The sequence below is a fragment of the Bos taurus genome, chromosome 6 (genome assembly GCF_002263795.3).
Source record: "Bos taurus isolate L1 Dominette 01449 registration number 42190680 breed Hereford chromosome 6, ARS-UCD2.0, whole genome shotgun sequence".
In the NCBI taxonomy this organism is placed as follows: Eukaryota; Metazoa; Chordata; class Mammalia; order Artiodactyla; family Bovidae; genus Bos; species Bos taurus.
The window spans coordinates 114,296,031-114,318,508 of NC_037333.1; the positions used below are offsets into that span (position 1 = coordinate 114,296,031).

Here is a 22,478-nt window from a genome sequence, read left to right on the forward strand (position 1 = left end):
GTCAACGGTTTGTGTTAGAGCAGCCTGAGTGAACAGAGGCGGAGGTTACAGACTGTTTCATCCCAGGGCAGCAGCTGCTCACCTACTGGGCAGGCGCCCGTCCTTTCCTTAGCCACGAGCTCCAGGGCCACAACCAACAGCCTACTTGTGGATCCCGGGATGCCATCTCCAGCCCTGTGTCCTCTCCTGTCCCTTCACTGGCCTCCAGGAACACGTCCTCATCTGGCAAGACTTAAGTTTGGCAATGCCTTCTCAGAAAGCCTCCCCTGACCTCTGGGGTGTTTATGGGGCTTGCTTTGGGGACCTTCTCCAAAGGGTCAGTCTTATCATGGTCTTTGTACTGGTCTGTCTCCCCAGCCTGACGGCAGCAGGTATCAGCCTCTCTCCCGTCAGCACTTTGGCCTAGGTGAGGGGCTCAGGGCCCCAGCCCGAGGGGCTGTCTCTGCCAGGGCTGTCCTAGGGCCATCCCGTGGCCGACACGGGGTCTGTCCCACCCCCGGCTCTGTGCCCGCTTCCAGGACGACCACTTTTCGCGGATGCCCTCCCCAGGCGCTGGCGGCAGACGGGGGCCCGTGGCTGGAAATGACAGGCGTTTATAAGAAGCAGCTTTTCACTTTCACAAGCTGTAATACATCATCCTTTATTTTTTCCAGGCTCCCCTGGTCTGACAAGACGTTCACTAGTGAGAAAATAGGGGTTTCCAGCGGCTCGGGCTCAGCTCGCGACGTGGAGGGAAGCATTTACTAGGTGCTGAGGAACCCCCTCCCTGGCCGAGCCGCGCTGGTGAGAAGCCGGGTGCACAGCAGGACTACAGGGGGCTGAGTCACGCGGACTGAACAGACGGGGAAGTCCAGGACGCACAGGAAGACGCGGCGGCACGAAGGTTGTGCCCACACTCTGGGCACCTGCGCCATGTTTCATAGGCCCCTCGATGCGTTGTACCAGCGTTCTGGTACCACATCCCACCTGCACGGCCGGCAGGTCCCCCTGCCGACCTTGCCGGTCTAGACAGCATCTCCCATCCCGTCTTCCCGGAGGGTCTGGGTGTCGTTGGTCTCAGGACCGGACACCAGCCTTCCCTCGCTGGGGGTGTTTTATAGGGGGCGGAGCGGGCAAAGCGGGACTCCAGGGCCACGTGACGAAGAGGACGCTCTGCAAGCTGCGCAAGCGTTATCCGGGGCCGTGGGAACCCTTGATTCGGGGGCTGTGGCCATCAGGGAGGATATTTTCTGCAAGGCTTGGAAAACGACAGCGAGAAACGCAGGGCGGCCATACTTTAGGCGTCCTTACAAACCGCGGTGGGGGGTGTGTGGGCGGGGGGGGGGTCTGCCTGGGGGGGTACCTGTGTGACAGGCCAAGAAACAAAAGAAAAAAGCACGAAGGAAGCAGACAAGGAGCACACACAAAACCACAAAGCACACAGGTGCGAAGGTGGAGAATAAGGCTGGGCGCGCTCCCTTTCAGCGGGACCATAAAATTAAACTCTTTATATATGTCGTCTTTGTGTTTAAGTAGGCTCTACTCTTTAACAAAATAAAAACTTCTGTGTTAACTTTAAAGATATCGCTTAGGCATCTAAGGGATGACCTTGCAAGAGGAACACGGCGCAGGGAGGGCCCCGGCAGAAGGTGCGCCTTCAGGTTGAAGGTCCTCACTAAACACAGATCCATCACGAAGGCTGCAAAAATCGACCCCCATGCTTCTGACAGCCCCGGGGAGGCCCAGGGCGGGGGGCGGGGGCCTGCATGCCAGGCCGTGCCTCCCAGGCTGAGCAGGGAAGTGGGGCCACGGATACCAGGAGCCGAGTGCCCAGCCACCGGAACCCGTCAGCGCCCACCACTGATTACGCCTCCTCGGGCATCCACTCCCGCCCTCTGTGTGCCCCGGAGGCCCAGCGTGGGGAAGACACTGCAGGGAGGTGGGAGGGTGGGCTGCGTGCATCTAAGTGGTCCTGCATCTCTGGGCAGTGACCTTGCCGCGTCCTCCTTCCTGATGGCAAGCGGCAGTGGGGAAGGACAGTGCAAAGCCAGGGGTCTGGGCCGCAGACTAGGCGCGGGCCGTGGTGATGGCAGAAACCAGAAACGGGGGCTCCACCTGCTCCGGGACCTCCTCCCACCCCCAGTCCCCACCAACCGGCCCTCCCCAGGTGCCCACCACCCACCCGCCCGCCGTGGACAGAGAAGCCATAGCCGAGTGCAAGAGGAGGGGGTCTGGTGGTTCCCGCAAGTGCGCCCATGGTCAGGGTCCCCCCACCCCCTGGCAGCGTCAGAACAGCAGGGCTTTCTTCTTGAGGTCGTTCCTCTTCCAGAGGGCCAGGCGGTCAAACTCTTCCACACTCATCCCAAACACTTCCTGGAACTCCTCGGGTGACAGGTGTCTCTGCAAATGAAAAGGGAAACCCAGAGCGGGGCAGTGAGTGACCTGGCCAAGCGCCCCCGGAGGCGGGGCCTGCAGAGAGGATGGGGGGTCTCCCTGGGTGCACCTGGCTCCCCAGCTTCCCTCTGCATCCCCGGAGGCAGGAACTGCAGAGAGGATGGGGGCAGTCTCCCTGGGTGTGCCTGGCTCCCCAGCTTCCCTCTGCACCCCCAGAGGCAGGGCCTGCAGAGAGGATGGGGGGGTCTCCCTGTGTATGCCTGGCTCCCCAGCTTCCCTCTGCATCCCCACCAGTCTGCTCTGCAGTGGACAGAAGCTGGCACAGAGGAGAGAGAGATGGTTAGGGGATCCACGGTGAGCAGCTGCCAAGCAGGGGCCAGAGCCCTGACTCCTGACACCTGCAGAAGCCTCTCCCACCACAGACCGAATGCAAATCAGGCCTGGAAACGGCAGGGGGTGTGCACACATGGTCACGTGTACCGTTTCATTTCCTTCTCATGGCTGCTGTGTGAGCAGGAAGTGTCCCTACTGCTCGCACGAGGACATGGAGGCAGACAGACCCAGGCCTCAGTTCAAATCCTCCCTCTCCCCACCCCACCTCTGCTGTGTGACCCCGAGCAAGTTTCCTGTCTCTCTGAGCCCCAGCTAGCCCGCCTAGAGTCTCAGCCTACTCACATGTAAATGGGGTCACCCTGGCACACCCCGGAGTTGTGGGGTGAACGAGTCAGCACAGGTCAGCTCCTAGGGCTGAGCCCAGCCCTGGGCAGGAACAGTGAGCCCTGGGCACAGTTATTACGATCTGAGATAGAGCCACCTCTGTCGCCACTTGATGCCACCTGAATTCTAGACTCTTCTTTGCAGGTGTCTGCTTCCTTCGCCCTTATGTCTGTCTTCCTCAGCCGGTGCTGAGTAACTTCTTGTCCTTCAAGACCCAGCTCAGGTGGGCACGGCACCCTCTCCTGGGGGGCTTCCCAGGAGGAGGGAGGCTGGCCCTCCGCCCTGCCTGGGAGGAGCTGGGGAGAAGATGGAAAGGGGGGCGGGAGCATGCAGCAGGGCCAGCTGCGGCCCCAGAGGGCCTGGTTCAAAACCCCCTCCCGCCCCCATGTAAGAAGTGTGGCTTCCTCGAGGCTGCATGGAAACCAGCCTGGCCGTTCCTCCTCATGCTTAGCAGAATCACCTCAAGACCCAGCAGATCCCCAAAGACCAAAACTGGGGACTCGCACAGGTACCTTCACACCCGTGTTCACAGCAGATTATCACACCCGGTCCAAAGCGGAAGCAACCCAAGTGCCCGCTGAAGGACAAAGCGGTACCCAAGATGAGGTCGATTCAGACTCTGGAACACGACTGGTGAGTACTCAGTCGCGCCTGACGGTTTGCTACTCCATTGACTGGAGCCTGCCAGACTCCTCTGTCCACGGGGATTCTCCAGGCGAGAACACTGGAGTGGGTAGTCATGCCCTCCTCCAGGGGATCTTCCCGACCCAGGGATCAGAAACCTGCTGCAGGAGGGTTCTTGGCAGGTGGGCTCTTCACCACCAGTGCCATGGGGAACATGATTCATCCAGAAAAAGTCGTGACGCTCTGACCTTTGCTACAACACGGATGGGCGAGGAAACAGGCTAAGTGAGTCCATTTGTAGGAAACATCCAGAGTGGGGAACATCCTCAGGGACCACAACCAGCTCAGTCACTGCCAGGAGCTGGAAGAGGAGGGGGCTGGGGAAGAGCTGGTCGGTGGGCATGCGGTTTCCTCCTGGACCCAAGCACCGCGTTCTGGAATTCCGCAGAGGCAGTGGAGGCCACACAACATTGAGAATGCGCTAAAGGCAGTCAACCGTATATTTTAAAATGGCTGCAATTGTGAATTTTATCATTAAAAAACCTAGTTCCTGCCAGAAAAAAGAGTGCTTTCTTGAATTTAAAAAACACGTCCTCCTAAAGGTTACTGTGATGATCGAGAGAGAAAACGGTGTGAAGACATGTGGGGAACGATGGAAAGCAGAAACAGCCATCACCGCCAGGCATATCTCTCACAGAAATCACAGCCCTGTGTGACTTGCCCTGGGTTTTGGAGCCCAGTCACGGGCATGATACGGGGGAGGGGACTCAAGGGACACCTTTATGCTGAGTCACAGGAAGTGTGAGTCTCTCAGTTGTGTCCAACTCTTTGGGGCCCCCATGGACTGTAGCCTGCCAGGCTCCTCTGTCCCTGGGATTCTCCAGGCAAGGATACTGGGGTGGGTTGCCATTTCTTCCTCCAGGGAATCCTGCTGACCCAGGGACGGAACCCACGTCTCCCTCACTGCAGGTGGAGTCTTTACCTCTGAGCCACCAGGGAAGCTCTAAAGTCCCTCCTGACTGAACCTAGGACTAGAGGCCTCAGAACTGGCACCCACAAGCAAACCCTCACAGACACACCGCCACACACGGGGACACACACATCCCATCCAGCTAGCCTCGGCCGGGGAGGGGCCGTCCACCGCCTGCTGCCATCTCAGACCCGCAGACAGGAACAGGGTCAGAAAAACACTCATACCCATGGTGCTGAGCCAGGGTCTCCTGACCAGCTGGGGAACCCACAGCTCAGCCCACGGGGACTCAGAACCATCATCCAGAGAGCAGCACCAGCTTCTGGGGGCCACGTCACGACCCTCCCTGTGACTGTGGGGCCAGCAAGATGCCAGAGAGGACGGATCGGGGAAAGCCGTGTCTCCTCCCACTGGGCTTGTGTCGTGTGGGTGCCTGACGCAGAGTCCTAAGACCCCGAGGGTGAGGCCCGGGCTGGTTAACAGGAGTGCAGGGGGGTCAGAGAAAGATCAGAGGCCTGAGCGGGATGCTGGTCCTCAGGGCACGGCCCTGGGGAGGTGGGGGTGAGGGGCAAAGGGCTCCGAGGTGGCGGTGGACAGGGATCCTGGGAAGAAGTTTGGAGTGGGCTCACGGGGTGGCGTCCAGCCCCCCTGCAGCCTCTGGTCTCCTGTTTTAGGGCCCTTGGGTGGGTCCGGGGTTGGGTCTCCCAAGTGATGACACGTGGGAGGGAGGAGACGGGAGGGGAGCTACAGGGGTCGCCGTGTTCTAAGCTGAGAAGGGGAGAAGGGCGCAATGAGGGTGGCCCTGTGCTCCCCACCTGGGGGCCTCCTGCTGGTACAGGGGGCAGTGGCAGGGCCCGTGGGCACTGCAGGGCCCAAGCAGCTTGTCCCTCACTCCAGGCTACAGCTGTGGGGTCTGTAGTACAACCTCTTATCACCCCCGGCTGGTCCCACTGCCTCCAAGGGGAGAAGGGCTTGAGGCACCCTGCTCCTGGCAGCTGGCCACTGGCACTGAAGGTAATCCCACTCACGGCAGAGTCAGGACCCCTGTCCCGGACTCCCCCTCAACTGCCTGCTAGCCAAAGCTAGTTGAACCTGCCTACCAGTGCAGGAGATAGGAGAGATACGGGTTCGATCCCTGGGTTGGGAAGATCCCCTAGAGGAGGGCATGGCAACCCACTCCAGTAGTCTTGCCTGGTGAATCCCATGGGCAGAGGAGCCTGGCAGACAATAGTCCCTAGGGTGGCAGAGGGGGACACGACTGAAGTGACTCAGCACACATGCGCTGCCTGCCACAGAGCACAGATGGCCCCAGAGGCTTTCTGACCCCAGCCCAACTCCCCCAGTCACTGGTTCCTGAAGGCTCCCTGGAGAAGGCTGGCCTCCCCCGCACCTTAGGTACCCACCAAGGCCAGGCTTGGCCAAGCTCCTGCCTGAGCCGGCAGGAAGCAAGCCTGAGGCACAGTGCCTGGGTGGAGGGACATTCTGGGACGGCCCTCACTTCTGGGGGTGCACTGTTTCCCCCAGGCGCACCCCTGGGAAGGAGGCATGGAAGGGGTCCCACATGCTCAGCTGGGGGTTGGCCTGTTGGTCACTGTCCAGGACGGGACTGTGCAAAGGCCTTGGGCCCAAGAGCCAGACTCACAGGAACCCTGTCCCGGCTCCAGGCCTGCCCAGCTGTGCAGAGCGGCACGACCTCAGCTGTGACATCTGTAAAATGAGAATTATCTGTGCCTTCACCCCGTTCTTCCTCTGCCTGGAATGCCGGGCCCTCCAGTCCACCTGGGGAACTCCCCCCCACCCCAAATCCCCAGACCTGGGTCTGAGTCTCAGCTCCTCCAGAAAGCCTCTCCTGACTGCACCGTCACCGCAGGCTCCCGGGTCCTCAAGCCTCCTCCTTCCCCGTGGTGTGGATACTCACACCACAGCCAGTTTCAAGCTTCCAGGAGATGCTACTGAATGAGTTGGAAAGAGGCGCCCAGGGGAACTTGCTGTAGAATACGCCTTCCATGCAGATGCGATGGAGGCAACCCACCCCAAGGACACAGATGGTAGTGAAAACTGGCAGAGGAATTAGGGAGAGGGGAAGTTGTCTCTGTTACCTGTGGTTTAAATATAATTTATGAATCTCAAGTACACTTGATGTGCTTTTCGGTAATGGCTCAGTTTAACAACCAGTGTGGAAAATGCTTGAAAATTTAACAATAGGAGTTGCTTCACAGCCACCAATCTAAGCGAACTGTACTCTGGTTCCCTCTGTAAGGAACACCTCAGGGTGGGAAAGGGGACCTGTGTGCCTAGGACCCTGCACAGGCTGCTCCTGGGTAGTGGGGTGACCGGAGAGCTGGGAGGGCTGGAGACAACTCTCTCCTCACTCACTTGTGGGGCATCAGGTGCCGGGACACAGAAATAAACCAGACCGGGCGCCTCCACCCCACAGCGGTCTCACACCTGCCAGGGAAGAGGGTCAGAGAGCAGTGAAGCCCATCTGAGGGCCGCAGATCTGGAGGCCTGATGCCCCGTGAAACGTCAGGGAGGCTCCCACTAGCATCTCATGGCCACAGGTAGTTTTCTGAGGGCGAGGACCTGACTTCACCTTGAGAAATGGAGTACTCCTGCCACATCAGTGAACAAGGCTGTCACAGTCCATCAGCGATTCTGGCCCTCTGAAGGTGTGTTTCTGAGCCCTAAGGGCACTCAGGAAGGAAAACAATACCTGCCATCCAACAGCCATCAGGCTGCAGTCACTCCCTGCGGTGAGCACAGAGGAGCTCGGGATGTGAAAACAGGCAGGATTCTGGCTCAGAGAGCAGAGATGCCCGTGGAAAAATGCACGTGGAAGGAATGACTTCCGTGAACCCAGACTCTTTGCCTTCCCATACACAGAAAAGTGCTGAATTCCTTAGCTGAGATTTCTGCTGCGTGCTGAATCGCTTCAGTCGTGTCTGACTCTTTGTGACCCTGGGGACCATAGCCCCCCAGGCTCCTCCCTGTCCATGGGATTCTCCAGGCCAAGAATATTGCAGTGGGTTGCCGAGACCGCCTCCAGTGGATCTTCTTGACCCGGGGATCGAACCTGGGTCTCTTATGTCTCCTGCATTGGCAGCCGGGTTGTTTACCACTATCGCCACCTGGAAAGCCCCTGAGATACCTGGTTTTCTTTATCGCACAGAAACAGTTGTGATGTTCCGACTACTCATGTGTTATGCTGTGCTCTGCCAAGTCGCTTCAGTCATGCCCAACTCTGTGTGACCCTTGGGACTGCAGCCCATCAGGCCACTCTGTCCATGGGATTCTCCAGGCAAGAACACTGGAGTGGGTTGCCATTTCCTCCTCCAGGGGAATCTTCCCCACCCAGGGACGGAACCCACGTCTCCTACATCTCCCGCTTTGGAGGCAGGTTGAGTATCACTGGCGCCCCTCCTCCTCTGTTGCAAAACTTCCATATAACTTGACTCCTCCCCTCCTCTTTGGAGCCATTCTCTCAGGGCTACTCGCGATGCTGTCTCCCAGGCTTGAAGTCCTAAAAATCTTCACCGAACAAAACGTAATTCTCCACGATTAGGTTGTGACTATTTTTTTTAAGTCGGCAACCTTGTAACCAGCTCTGCTGGCAAGAGTTTCCCGGAGACAGAACTCAGTAAGGACTGAGATGGAATATTTCCTGCTGTATCAGTAAACAAGGGTGTCACAGTCATATCAGAGACTGCAGCCCTTGGTGTGAGCTGCTGAGCCCTGAGGGAATTCAGGAAGGAGAAGAATACCCGCTATCTAAGAGCCATCACACTGCAGCCACTCCTGACGGTGAGCCCCGAGGAAAGGAAGCTCCGGATGTGAAAACAGGACACTGGTCTCAGACAGGTGAGGTGTGTGTGAAAGGAATGATTTCAGCGAGTCCAGGCTCTTGCATCTTCCCTTACACAGAGAAGCACTAAATTCCTGAACTTGAGATACCTGGTTTTCCATAATTAACAATAATCTTTTGATGTCCAGATCACCAGCCCCTTGTCACAAACTTCTTTATAACCTGGATTCCCGCCCCACCTCAGCTCTCTCAAGGTCACTTGAGATGCTGTCTCCTGGGCTCAAAGTCCTGAAATTTCCCACTGAATTAAACAACTCTCGATTTTCAGGTTCTGACTGTCTTCTAAGTCAACAAGCTTGTAACCAGCTCCATCGGCCAGGGCTCCCTGGAGACAGGACTCAGTAATGACGAACCTCTGCTCACAGCAAGAGCTCATCGAGGGGCCAAGGCATGCATGGCTGTGCCAGATGCACACTTGTGCTCATACCCAGGGAGGTGGCGAGGTGGTGGTGCCCACAGGATGCAGACTGAGCCCCAGATGGGGACGCCTCCTGCGTCACACAGCCCCAGCAAGCAGCACTTGGAAACTCAGACCTTCAGGCCGGGGGTCCAGGGCTCCTTCTGAGAGGCTGCCCCCAGCTGCTCCTTGGGACCACATGCGGGTCAGACAGGCAGGTCCACGTAGCCAGGGGGCCATTGGTGGCAGCAACCCCCAACTCCTTCTGGATCACAGACCCTCTGAAACATTAATGAAGGGCCCATCTCGGTAGAATTATGCGCACTCACACACCCTTAGCATCCAGGCTTCAGGAGGCACCACGGACATCCTGTGGTCTACTTGGGTGAAGGAGGAGATAGACAGAACAGGCTCCATCTTGAAGCAGGACTGCACCTTGGGCTGGGCTGTGGACTTTAAGCTCTATGCCCAGTTATCTATGGAAATGACATACCAATGGAAAACCAGGCCCCTGGAAGGAAGAGCCCCAGGGCTGGTACGTAGACTCTCCCTCATCTAAAAGAATACCCTAATTATCTGTGTAACCAAATACAATCATACATTCTATTATGCTTATTGGGGTATGATCACAGGCCTACTGATAATTGTCCACTGTTAACTACCTAGGCTTCAGATCAGATCAGATCAGATCAGATCAGTCGCTCAGTCGTGTCCGACTCTTTGCGACCCCATGAATCGCAGCACGCCAGGCTTCCCTGTCCGTCACCAACTCCCGGAGTTCACTCAGACTCACGTCCATCAAGTCAGTGATGCCATCCAGCCATCTCATCCTCTGTCGTCCCCTTCTCCTCCTACCCCCAATCCCTCCCAGCATCAGAGTCTTTTCCAATGAGTCAACTCTTCGCATGAGGTGGCCAAAGTACTGGAGTTTCAGCTTTAGCATCATTCCTTTCAGAGAAATCCCAGGGCTGATCTCCTTCAGAATGGACTGGTTGGATCTCCTTGCAGTCCAAGGGACTCTCAAGAGTCTTCTCCAACACCACAGTTCAAAAGCATTAATTCTTCGGCGCTCAGCTTTCTTCACAGTCCAACTCTCATATCCATACATGACCACAGGAAAAACCATAGCCTTGACTAGACAAACCTTTGTTGGCAAAGTAATGTCTCTGCTTTTGAGTATGCTATCTAGGTTGGTCATAACTTTCCTTCCAAGGAGTAAGCGTCTTTTAATTTTATGGCTGCAGTCACCATCTGTAGTGATTTTGGAGCCCAGAAAAATAAAGTCTGACACTGTTTCCACTGTTTCCCCATCTATTTCCCATGAAGTGGTGGGACCAGATGCCATGATCTTCGTTTTCTGAATGTTGAGCTTTAAGCCAACTTTTTCACTCTCCTCTTTCACTTTCATCAAGAGGCTTTTGAGTTCCTCTTCATTTTCTGCCATAAGGGTGGTGTCATCTGCATATCTGAAGTTATTGATATTTCTCCCAGCAATCTTGATTCCAGTTTGTGTTTCTTCCAGTCCAGCGTTTCTCATGATGTACTCTGCATATAAGTTAAATAAACAGGGTGACAATATACAGCCTTGACAAACTCCTTTTCCTATTTGGAACCAGTCTGTTGTTCCATGTCCAGTTCTAACTGTTGTTTCCTGGCCTGCATACAAATTTCTTAAGAGGCAGATCAGGTGGTCTGGTATTCCCATCTCTTTCAGAATTTTCCACAGTTTATTGTGATCCACACAGTCAAAGGCTTTGGCATAGTCAATAAAGCAGAAATTGATGTTTTTCTGGAACTCTCTTGCTTTTTCTATGATCCAGTGGATGTTGGCAATTTGATCTCTGGTTCCTCTGCCTTTTCTAAAACCAGCTTGAACATCAGGAAGTTCACAGTTCACATATTGCTGAAGCCTGGCTTGGAGAATTTTGAGCATTACTTTACTAGCGTGTGAGATGAGTGCAATTGTGCAGTAGTTTGAGCATTCTTTGGCATTGCCTTTCTTTGGGATTGGAATGAAAACTGACCTTTTCCAGTCCTGTGGCCACTGCTGAGTTTTCCAAATTTGCTGGCATATTGAGTGCAGCACTTTCACAGCATCATCTTTCAGGATTTGAAAGAGCTCAACTGGAATTCCATCACCTCCACTAGCTTTGTTCGTAGTGATGCTTTCTAAGGCCCACTTGACTTCACGTTCCAGGATGTCTGGCTCTAGGTCAGTGATCACACCATCGTGATTATCTGGGTCGTGAAGATCTTTTTTGTACAGTTCTTCTGTGTATTCTTGCCATCTCTTCTTAATATCTTCTGCTTCTGTTAGGTCCATACCATTTCTGTCCTTTATCGAGCTCATCTTTGCATGAAATGTTCCTTTGGTATCTCTGATTTTCTTGAAGAGATCCCTAGTCTTTCCCATTCTGTTGTTTTCCTCTATTTCTTTGCATTGATTGCTGAAGGAGGCTTTCTTATCTCTTCTTGCTATTCTTTGGAACTCTGCATTCAGATGTTTATATCTTTCCTTTTCTCCTTTGCTTTTCACTTCTCTTCTTTTCACAACTAGGCATATGAATCACAGGTTAACTTTGTATCTTTCTTTTCCTTTGTTCAGACTACTTTCAGGGAATTTGAGGAGGCGGGTTTGGGCATGTACACTTAGGGTATATAAGGTTTTCACAAAAAATAGTTGGGGTCCTTGGCTAAGAGAGACTCTGCCTTGGGCCGCCGTATAATAAGCTGCACTCCACCATCTGCACTGTCCTTCCGAGTGCGTTTGTTTCCTGGAAGGCGTGGCTACACGATGGGGACGCCATCATCCCCTGCGACGATGGGGGAGCACTGCCAGGCTCGGGAAGGGACTTCACGACACTTGCTGCCATCCTCACCCGTCCTGAGAGCCTGCTCTCACCTCACAGCTTCTGGAAGCACAGGCTCAGAGAGGTCCCGAGCCTCGCCCTGGGGCATGCAGCCCGGGGCCGAGGCCAGGAGGCTCGAGAGCCAGGCCCTTTCCTCAGTCCCGATCACCTGCCTCCGGCGGCTCCTGGAAGCGTCCCAGGCTTCGTGGTGAAGGTCCTCGGCTTGAGCTTGCCCTGCTTGCCGGGACTGGCCTGCCTTGATTCCCCTGCAGGCCTCGCCTAGTCCCACCACCTCACCAACCTCAGATGCCCACTGCAGCCCACCAGCCACCACCAGACCCCTGCTCCAGTGGGTGCTGAGCAGGTGGCCTCAGGCCCAGACCCCCTCAGCCTGTGACTCTAGGAGCTGTGTTCCTTCAGAGGCCTGGGCCCCACAGTGCCTCCTCACACTGTCACAGGGCACAAGGAGGCCGTGTCTGCAGAGGGGGGTCCTGCTGAGCGGGGTCCATGCTTCCTGCTCCTTGACCTCATCACCACAACATTACCACCATGACAACATCACCACGATGTTGTCATCACCGTGATGTCATCATGATGACACCATCACCATGACAACATCATTGCCATGACATCATCATTACCACGATGACACCATCACCATGACACCATAATCACCACGATGACACCACCACGACATCACCACCACCACCATGATGTCATCATCACCATGATGACACCATCACCGTGACATCATCATAATCACCATGACATCATCATCACCATGATGGTACCATCACCGTGATGATGTCATTGTTGTCATAAGGACAATGGCCCCTGCTGTCTGTGGAGTGATCCTCTGTGCCAGACAAGGACCAGGAGCTCTCCATCGCCAGCTTGTGACCTTGCCATAGCTTACTGGGTAGGACGGGGATGGAGGCTCGGAGATGTGGACTGATGTGGCTGCCAGGTGGCCCCAAGGCCCTGCATCACCATGTCCTCTCCCACCTCTCCCACCATGGCTCTGCCCCGTGGCGGCATCTATAAGTTCTGAAACATGCCAGGCTCTCTGCCACCCAGATCCTGCAACGTTCTTCCCCCACTTCACAGAGCAGCTCCTCCTCCTTCTGCAGGTCCCAGCTCAAATGTCCCCTCCTCCCGGGGGCCCTCCTGGGTTGCACTATCCAAGCAAGCAGGCCCGGGGTCACGTGCGTCCCTCAGTACTGAGCATGGCTGACCTCATCTGTCTCAGCACCTCTTGGGCAGCATGGGCCTGATTTCTGTCCTCATCCAGGGATGATCTGTGCTTTGCATCACTGAGTCCAAATCTGTGCTCTCACCTCCTCGGTCACGCTGCCTCCCAGCTCCCCCTCCTCCAGCAGGGCCTGCCCTTCTCTCCGCAGGCCTCCCTCTTCCCTCCCCACCCTCCACCACTAAAGTCCTACCACCTGTCCTGGCCCTCCAGCATGGCTCATGTTTGTTCTCCGTGTCTCATCAGGAGGCCCTAGGGTCCCAGAGGCTATGGCAGACGCATCTCCCAGACACATCTGCGTGGCTGGGAACACAGTCACCATCAGTCTGTCGGGTTCTTCTGAGACCCATCAGACCGGTCAGATGAGTCTAAACAAAGGATGTATTCTTTAACCTCAGGACCTTGGGTTTAGGTGCATTCCTACAACACAGGCTTTTCCTGCTTGAGCAAACTCAGGTGTGTGTTTAGCTCCAGGGTCTGGCACGCGGGGAGCTGCTCAGCCCTGCCTATGCCAAGTGCTCAGAAAGGAGCACCCTGGGGACCGCAGTCTCCAGGCCTTGGGAGAACACACCCTCCTTCCCCACCTATTCAACGGCCAGCCTTGATCTCTGCAGGAGTCAGCCAGGCCCGGCCCTGGTGCCCAGGTGTTTGGCCAAACAGTCCAGGGGTGGTGAAGCTATTCTGACCACATGTTCATGCCTACAATCAGCCTTTAAGTGAAGATGCAGTGGCTGCTTTCACTCTGCTGGGGCAAACACTGAGGGCTTCCCAGAGGAGGAGGAATTCTGCCTCTACATGTCAGCTCCTTCCTGAGTGTCCAGTTGGCTGCCCTGCCCCGCAGATGCCACACTTGCCAGCCCCACAGGAAGCCAATTCCTTAAATTAAATTTCTTGATGTTGGATTGGTCAAAGTTCATTCAGGTTTTCCATAACATCTTGCTGAAAAATCCAAATGAACTCTTGGGCGAACTCAATACTTGTCTGTCTGCATCTCTCTATGTCTGTCTGTCTGTCTGCCCATCTGTCTCCTGTTGGTTCTGCTGTTTCTCTGGAAGGCCCTGGCAGACATACTTTCCTACCTAAGGAGCAGACTGTGTGCTCTGGGAGGTTGGCGTGTGGAAGAGGGGTTAGAAATCAATACTCCAGACACACAGCAGAGTGGCCCCACGTGATTTCTTAACCAGAACTCCAGATCTGCTTCCTAGAAGCTGCACGGCCTGGGGACATCCTCCAGCCTTCTCTGTACCCCCCAAGCCTTCTCTGTACCCCCCAAGCCTTCTCTGTACCCACTGCACCAAGTTGTGAAAACCAAGTACAGCAATGTGTCGAGTGCTTGGAACAGCTTGGTGGTGATGATCAAGTGCTTTTTAAATAAGCCACATCTGATAAACTCTCAAGCATCCTGCTTTGTCCCAGTACCAGGCATCCAAGAGGGGCTTCCCTTCTGCGGGTGACCAGGCGGTGCCTGACCCTGCCTCCGTTCACCACCAGCCACCTCGCTTTTCCAGGCAGTTCTCAGCAAGCACTGTCTGGCCTGCCCGTAGCACTCCCTTTTCCATGGAAACCTTTCTCCAATTCATGCTGGCCCACGTGGCTCTCAGGTTGGTAAAGACGGGGGGACACGGACAAGACAACTGAAACTGCACATCATACCGCCTAGGGCTCTCCCATGGCAAGTGCTCCTGACTCCTGAACAACTGAATAAGCATTCAAACCGCCCAGCCGGAGGGGCACAGTGATGTCATCCGATGACTCAGAGGGGCTAAGTAACTGGTCCAATGTCACACAGCTAGAAACATCATGGAGACTGACTCACACCCAGGTCACCCGGACCCGAGGTGCTCTCTCCCTCCTCCAGGGTGCCGTCTTTGGACGGCAAGAGGCTGACACAGAGCGAAATGGCCATGTCTTTGGGCGAATGCTGGGCGTAAGAGTGCAGGGCTGGCCTTAGTAAGTGGACGCTGGAGTCTGCCCAGGACAGGCAAGGCTCTTCCCCTCAGGGTGGAAGCTCCAGGCAGGGCAGACCCTCAGAGGGCACCTGTTGAATGCAGGAGGACCCAAGAGCCCCCAAGGCACAAGGCCCTTGGGTGCTGGGGTAGGGTTGAGACCTAGACCCTCTGGGAGAGAAAGTGCTGGATCTCAGGTATGGCATTAAACTGGCCCCAGACGGGTCTCCCTGGGAAGCCTGGTCCTCACCCTTCCCATGGGGATCCAGAATTCATCCGACTGCTGTCCGGGCGACAGTGGGGAGGGCCACCACACCCTTTCCAGATTCCTGCTCGAGACTATGGGCTACCAGGCGCCCACCTGGCGTCTTTGTCTTTGCCAGGCTGAGAGTCCTGAATTCCCTTGTCTGTGCCCCACAGGCCAGAGCATCAGGCATCGGCAGAACCTGGGTCCACCCTGCTGAACCCAGTGACTGCCATGTACCCACCACCCCATCCTGACACCCTGGAGTCACCCCAAGTATGTCCCTGCCCGTCCCCACAGCACCCTTCCACCTCGACCCCCAGATACGGCCTGAACGCACCTGCTTCTCACCTCAGCACTGCCACCGCCCTGTCCAAGATGCCATCAGTTCTGGCCCAGACCACCCAACCACCTCTTCAACCATCTCCTGTAGGCACACAGCCAGCCCAGGCTTCACAGTGCAGCCTCAGGCATGGTTTTGAATACGAATGTAATCATGTCATCCCGCAACTTGAGCACGGCCCCTGCTGCGTCCTGCCCCAGGGCCTCTGCGCCTGCTGTGTGCTCACCTGAAATGCTCCTCCTACCTGCCACTATCCCCTGTGTGCAGGTACACACACACACACACACGTTCAGGCACACTTATCACGCCCACTTAACTGTTCAGTTCAGTCACTCAGTCATGTCCGACTCTGAGACCCCATGGACTGCAGCACGCCAGGCTTCCCTGTCCATCACCAGCTCCCAGAGCTCACTCAAACTCATGTCCATTGAGTCACTGATGCCATCTAACCATCTCATCCTCTGTCATCCCCTTCTCCTGCCTTCAATCTTTCCCAGCATCAGGGTCTTTTCAAATGAGTCAGTTCTTCGCATCAGGTGGCCGAAGTATTGCAGTTTCAGCTTCAGCATCAGTCCTTCCAATGAATATTCAGGACTGATTTCCATTAGGATTTAATGGTTGGACCTCCTTGCACTCCGAGGGACTCTCAAGAGTCTTCTCCAGCACCACAGATCAGAAGCATCAATGCTTAACTGTATCCCTTTTAAAATGCTCATGGGCCCACGTTCCTCTCCTTTAGAGCTCCCATCTTGGGCTATAATTTTATACCCTCATTAGTCATCAGTTGATGGACGTCTGCCTCCCCTTCAGGCTGAGTCTGAGGGCAGCACTCCTGCTGGCTTTGGCTCACCATGCATCCCCAAGGCCCGGCTCGACGCCTGGCCCATATTCACCAGGCTAGTGAGGCTCAGCCAAACACTCTGTGGTAAGGATGGATAACAAGATTTGACCACTGACAAACAGAGCGGTCCTCCTTCCAGGGGCTGACCCCACATCCCTGGTGGTGTGGTGGTGTGTGGGCACCACCAGCTGTGCCCCCACATCCACCGTCTCCCCTTGCTGGGCACACAGCAGACCCACTGCTTTGCTGGGTGACGGAGCCCCAGCCAATGGCCTGTCATCCACAGCCTGGTCCCTGCCACCCGCCCCTGTGTGGGATGGGAACAGGGCAAGACCCAGCAGGGCTCCTGGGCACGGAAGCCCTCCCCTGTCCCTTGTCTGTCAGGGACAGACGCCGGCCAGCGATCTCCCCTGAGTCTTAAACGGCAGATTCAAACAGCTGCTAGTCAGGGAAGGGAGAGGATGCAGAGACACAGGAGGAGCAGCCAGGAAGCGACAGTGCAGCCTTGGGAGGGTCCTGGTTTGCCTCAAAGGGTGCACGTAATAACGCTGTTTGAGCTCTTTATAGAACTATTTCTCAGAAAAGTGGAAGTGAGAGTCACGCAGTCATGTCCGACTCTTTGTGACCCTGTGGACTGTAGCCCACCAGGCCCCCCTGTCCACGCATTTTCCAAACAAAAATACTGGAGTGGGTTGCTATTTCCTTCTCCAGGGGATCTTCCCAACTCAGGGATTGAACCCAGGTCTCCTGCACTGAAAGCAGACTTTTTACCTTCTCAGCCATCATCCCTGGTCCCGTGAGCTGGCGACTCATGGACCGAGGAGTCTGCCATTTCCTTCTCCAGGGGATCTTCCCAATCCTGGGATCAAACCCAGGCCTCCTGCACTGCAGGCAGATGTTTTACCATCTGAACCACCAGGGAAGCCCTCAGAAAGTGAAGAATCTGCCTGAAATGCAAGAGACTAGGGCTCCATCCCTAAGTCAGGAAGTTCCCCTGCAGGAGGAAATGGCAACCCACTCCAGTATTCTTGCCTGGAAAATCCTACAGACGGAGGAGCCTGGCGGGCTACAGTCCATGGAAAGAGCTGGACACAGCTGAGAGACTAACACTTTCATTTTCATAAAACTAGAAGGTTGCTGAGAAAGTAATTGTGATTTTTGCACTGTTGAAATTTGCCATTTGATAGTAGAATACATTCTAAATAAATGTTGTTAGGTTATATATCATTTTAATATGCATCTCTCCTTTTTTTTGCTAATGACTTGTTCCTTGCTGTTTATTTTATATTTATTGTAGAAGATGGAAACGATGATGTTAGACAAAAGCAAATTCGAGTGATTTTTCTTATTTGGGCTCAAAATGGGTCATAAAGCAGTGGAGACAACTCACAACATCAGCAACACACTTGGCCCAGGAACTGCTAACAAGTGTACGTACAAGTGCGGTAGCGGTTCGAGAAGTTTGGTAAAGGCGACGAGAGCCTTGAAGATGAGTGGAGTGGCTGGCCGTCGGAAGTCAGCAACAACCAACTGAGAGCCATCATCGAAGCTGATCCCCTTACGACCACACGAGAAGCTGCTCCAGAACTCAGCGTCGGCCCCTCTATGGTCGTTCAGCACGTGAAGCAAACTGGAAAGGCGAGAAAGCTCGAAGCCTCGTGAGCTGACCGCAAAGCACAGAAACTGACGTCCTACAGCATCGTCTTCTCTCGTTCTACGCAACAACGGTGGGCCATTTTCTTGATCGGATTGTGATGTGTGACAAAAAGCAGATTCTATATGACAGCTGGCAACGACCAGCTCAGCGGCTGGACCAAGAAAAAGCCCCAAAGCACTTCCCAAAGCCAAACTTGCACCAAGAATGGGTCACGGTCACTGTTTAGTGGTCTGCTGCCTGTCGGATCCGCTATAGCTTTCTGAATTCCATCGAAACCGTTTCATCTGAGAAGTATGCTCAGCAAACCGATGAGATGCCATGAAAACTGCAACACCTGAAGCCAGCAATGGTCAACAGAAAGGAGCCAGTTCTTCCCCACAGTAACGCCCGACCACACGTCACACAACCAGTGCTTCAGAAGCTGAACAAATTGGGCTACAAAGTCTTGCCTCACCTGCCATATTCACCTGACCTCTCACCAACCGACTACTGGTTCTTCAAGCACCTCGACGACTTTTTCAGGAAAAACACTTCCACAACCAGCCGGAGGCAGAATGTGTTTTCCAAGAGTTCATGGAATCCTGAAGCACAGATTTTTACACTACAGGGATAAGCACATGTATTTCTCATTGGTAAAAACGTGTGGATTGTAATGGTTCCTATTTTCATTAATATAGATGTGTTTGAGCCTAGTTACAAAGATTTAAAATTCACGGTCTGAAACCGCAATTACGTTTGCACCAATCTAATAAAACCCCCAATAAATGGAAGACGTCAGCAGTCTTCATTCCAGGGAAGGCCAGCTGAGGCCTTAAGCTTCAAGGAACCAGAAAAGCTCACCAAGAGATTACCTGAGACCAGATTAAATGAGTGCAGGCCCTGCAAACACCTTATCAGCAACTCCACCTTTGAACTAGAAAACTCAAGGAACCCTCTCAGGTTGGGACACAAAGTCCCCCTTTGCCTGGCAGAGCAGTTCAGCTCTTCTTTCCTACTTGACCCAAAGCCTTGTCTTGGAGATTCAATTTGGCAGCAGTGCACAGAGGTCAAGTTTTGGGCAACAGAACAGGCACAGGACTAGCACGCAGCTGTCTAAAAGAAGGGCAGACTCCCATGAACTGGCGTGGAAAAGGTTCACAACAAATTTAAAAGAAACAAAGTAGATGCCAAGAGGCATCAGCAGTACAAGCCTGCTTATCCAAACAGAATTCAGTTATCTCTGGGCATTTGTGAGAAAAAAAAAAAAAAGATTTCCGGAAACAGGTCCGCCCCGGAGCTAACAAGAGTTATGACTCGGTGGGGGAATTCCATGGAATGCTTATGTTCTGCTTCGTGTTTTTCTGGACTTTTACAAGAGTTAGGAACTGTTTTTATATTAAAAATTAAGCTCTCTCCCCTAAGATGAAAACATTATTGTATCTTTCTCTCCTGCTGGGATGCAGCCCACCCCCCACCCCTGGAGCCCTTCCTGGCTCAGGGCCCAGCTCCCAACCCAGGAGGATGTGAGACACACCCTGTGTGGCAACACCTCCAACCTGCCTCCTGGGGTGGCTGAGATCAGGAAGAGAAGGACCAGAGAGCAACGCATGCTCTGGGGTGTTCTTGGAAATGGGGGTGACGAAACTCATTACCCCTCATGTCCAAGGCTTTTTTTAAAAAAAGGGAAATGTTTACATGTATTAACCATTTGCTATTTTGCACCTTCATTCTGTACTGTAGCAAAATAAAGGGGGGGATGGGAGTTGGTGAAAGGGCACCCCACTCCCTAGGAGGGAAACAGCAAGTCCCAACGGGCTGGTGGCCCCGCGGCCGCTGGTGGGTCAGGAGCAGGAGCTGTGGGCACCTTGCTCTGAGCTCACCGGCCCCCCTGCCCCCTCCCCCGCCGTGGCGAGAGTGGGAGCCCTCAGGGCGTTCACAGTTTGGAAACAACCATGCACCACCATGCGAGCCCTTGAGGCAGGTCCTGACAGAGCCACCCAGCCCGGAAGCGCCCTGTTTTATAGCAGTGAGACCTGAGCACAGTTACCAAGGGCCTCACTTCAGCAGGAGCCAGAGTGTGTCCCCTGCAAAGGACTCAGGGGTTGTCACCCTGAGGCCCAGGCAGCGGCCGCCCTGGACCCTGTCCTCCAGACCACGTGTTGGGTACTCCCTGAGCCTGATTCGGGGCCTGCTCTGTTCATTCCAGGCTTCCCAGGTGGGGCTAGCGGTAAAGAACCACCTACTAGTGTGGGAGATGCAAGAGACGCGGGTTCGATCCCTGGGTCGGGAAGATCCCCCGGAAGAGGGTATGGCAACCCACTGCAGTATGCTTGCCTGGAGAATCCCATGGATGGAGGAGCTTGGTTGGCTAAGGTCCATAGGGTCACAAGCGTTGTCCACACCTGAAGCGACTTAGCAGGTATGCAGAACATGGTAGACCACACTGAACAGTTCACAGAACACGGCCACAGTTTATTGCCTTCTGTGCGTGCTTAGTCACGTCCGACTCTTTGTGACCCCATAGACTGCAGCCCACCAGGCTCCTCTGTCCATGCAATTTTCCAGGCAAGAGTACTGGAGTGGGTTGCCATTTCCTCCTCCAGGGGGGATCTTCCCGACCCAGGGATCGAACCCAAATCCAATTGGCAGCCAGATTCTTTACCACTGAGCCACCTGGGAAGCCTTAATGTCATAATCATGAGCAAATAATTTGTGAAATACTTTTAATGCACGGCATGGTTTTCAGTTTTTAACTGGTAATAAAAAGGTTTCTTTGCAATTAAACATTCCATTGATGACTTTGGCTAAGGCAGGCTGTGAGAGAGGAGAGAACACTGTGTCGTTTATCAATAAGGGAATGAAACTAGTACCTCAAATCACACGCAATATCCAGTCTTGTTACTGTTAACATTGTCCTTATGTTTTCAACTCTCAGCAATAGCTGCACCACTAAATAGCTGCTAGTAAAGGGGTAAGTGGATAAATTACCGTATTTACCCACATTATGTATTTATACCGTAATTATCTGAGAGCCCAGCATCCGCCCCTGTCTCAAGGTCCTAGGTCCCAGGTCCCAGAGCCCCTCAGGGAACCCCACTGGGTCTCTTCCATCCAGACTTAGAGTCTGGGGGAGGGGAGGTGAACGTCTGTCCTTCTGTGAGGCCGGCACACAGGGGAGGCGCTCAGGAAACAGGGGAGAACCTGGGTCTGGGGGCTTGATCAGACCTCACCCGAAGCCCTGTCGGTCAGAAGAGCTAGCAGTTCCCTTTCAGCTTACTTCTGGTGACTCACTGGAAAAGACCCTGATGCTGGGAAAGATGGAGGGCAGGAGGAGAAGGGGATGGCAGAGGACGAGATGGTTGGATGGCATCACCGACTCAATGGATGGGAGTTTGAGCAAGCTCCAAGAGATGGTACAGGACAGGGAAGCCTGACGTAGCGACTGAACAACAACTTTTGGTCAGGCTCCATCATCACAACAGGAGATTGATCCCCGCCCCCCCACCGCGCAGCCCCACCAGCGTCCCTGTCCCTCCTTGCGACCACTGCCTGGAGCCCTGGGTGAGGGGCTCTCGTGCCTCTCGTGAGCACAGCTACCCACCCAGCAGATATCAATGTCATCTTAAAGGAAGATCAGGGCCCCATAGCGTCCATCTGGACCCCCTGAGACTGCGCTTCTTTTCAGACCCACCTGGCCTGGACTGGGATGGGCTTCCGCCTGGCAGCCCTGCCGAGCCCCCGGCAGTGCTGGGGCCCCTGGGCCACATCCACGCCCTTACTGCTCCCTCCTGGCAGCCTCCTGAGCCCGCACCCACCCCACAGCTGCTCCCAGCCCCTGGGCACAGACAGGGCAGGTGGCCCTGGGCCTTTAGGGGCCCCCAGACCCCTCAACCCTGTGAAGCCTTCCCAACACGGCTCAGGAGGTGCAGTCCGCATTGGTTTCCTGGTGGGAGGATGGTGAGGATAAAAGAAAGTTTTTATGCATGCTGACCACCGGGGACCATGGCTTGTGGTGGGGCCTGGTCAAGAGATGTCACCCAGACATCCTCTGTGCCCTCGTCCTGCAGGTCCTTCAAACATACCCTTGCTCCCAGAGTTAAGCACCATTCAAGGTCAGGGTGAAGGTGATCAGATAAGAAACCACAAACCGTGCCAATTTTCCCAGAGTTCAAGGAAGAGGCGAATGTTACCCAGTTAAGCACAGTGACGAAGCCTTCCTGGCCCCAAACCGCTGCAGCTGTGCGCCTCTTGGCAAAGCCATCTTTGTTGGGCACGTAACCACGTTCTCCGGTCTTGCAGACAACTCAGGTCCTTGACTCCGAGCCCATCACTCGGCCCTGCACATCACTGTGGGGACCTCAGGGGTGGTGTGTCAACACGCCGGGTGGGGAGAGATGTTGCCGGCGGACGTGCCCTCCACCCCTGGG

General features: G+C 54.8%; 1 protein-coding gene across 23 annotated transcripts in view; it reads right to left on the bottom strand.

The window, feature by feature from the left end:
* Positions 1-624: 624 nt before the first annotated feature.
* The window catches only part of ABLIM2 (actin binding LIM protein family member 2), a 168,880-nt gene continuing 147,026 nt past the window's right edge, over positions 625-22,478 (bottom strand). For 22 of the 23 annotated variants that reach the window (XR_009494981.1, XR_009494994.1, XR_009494993.1 and 19 more), the window contains one exon: positions 2,362-2,379. Coding sequence is in view for 1 of the 23 variants with exons in the window: in XM_024993707.2 (XP_024849475.1) it covers positions 2,266-2,379 (114 nt within the window). In the remaining 22 variants the exon portion in view is untranslated. Of the gene's footprint in view, positions 2,380-22,478 lie in introns of all 23 variants that reach the window. The other variant, XM_024993707.2, reaches the window with a different exon arrangement.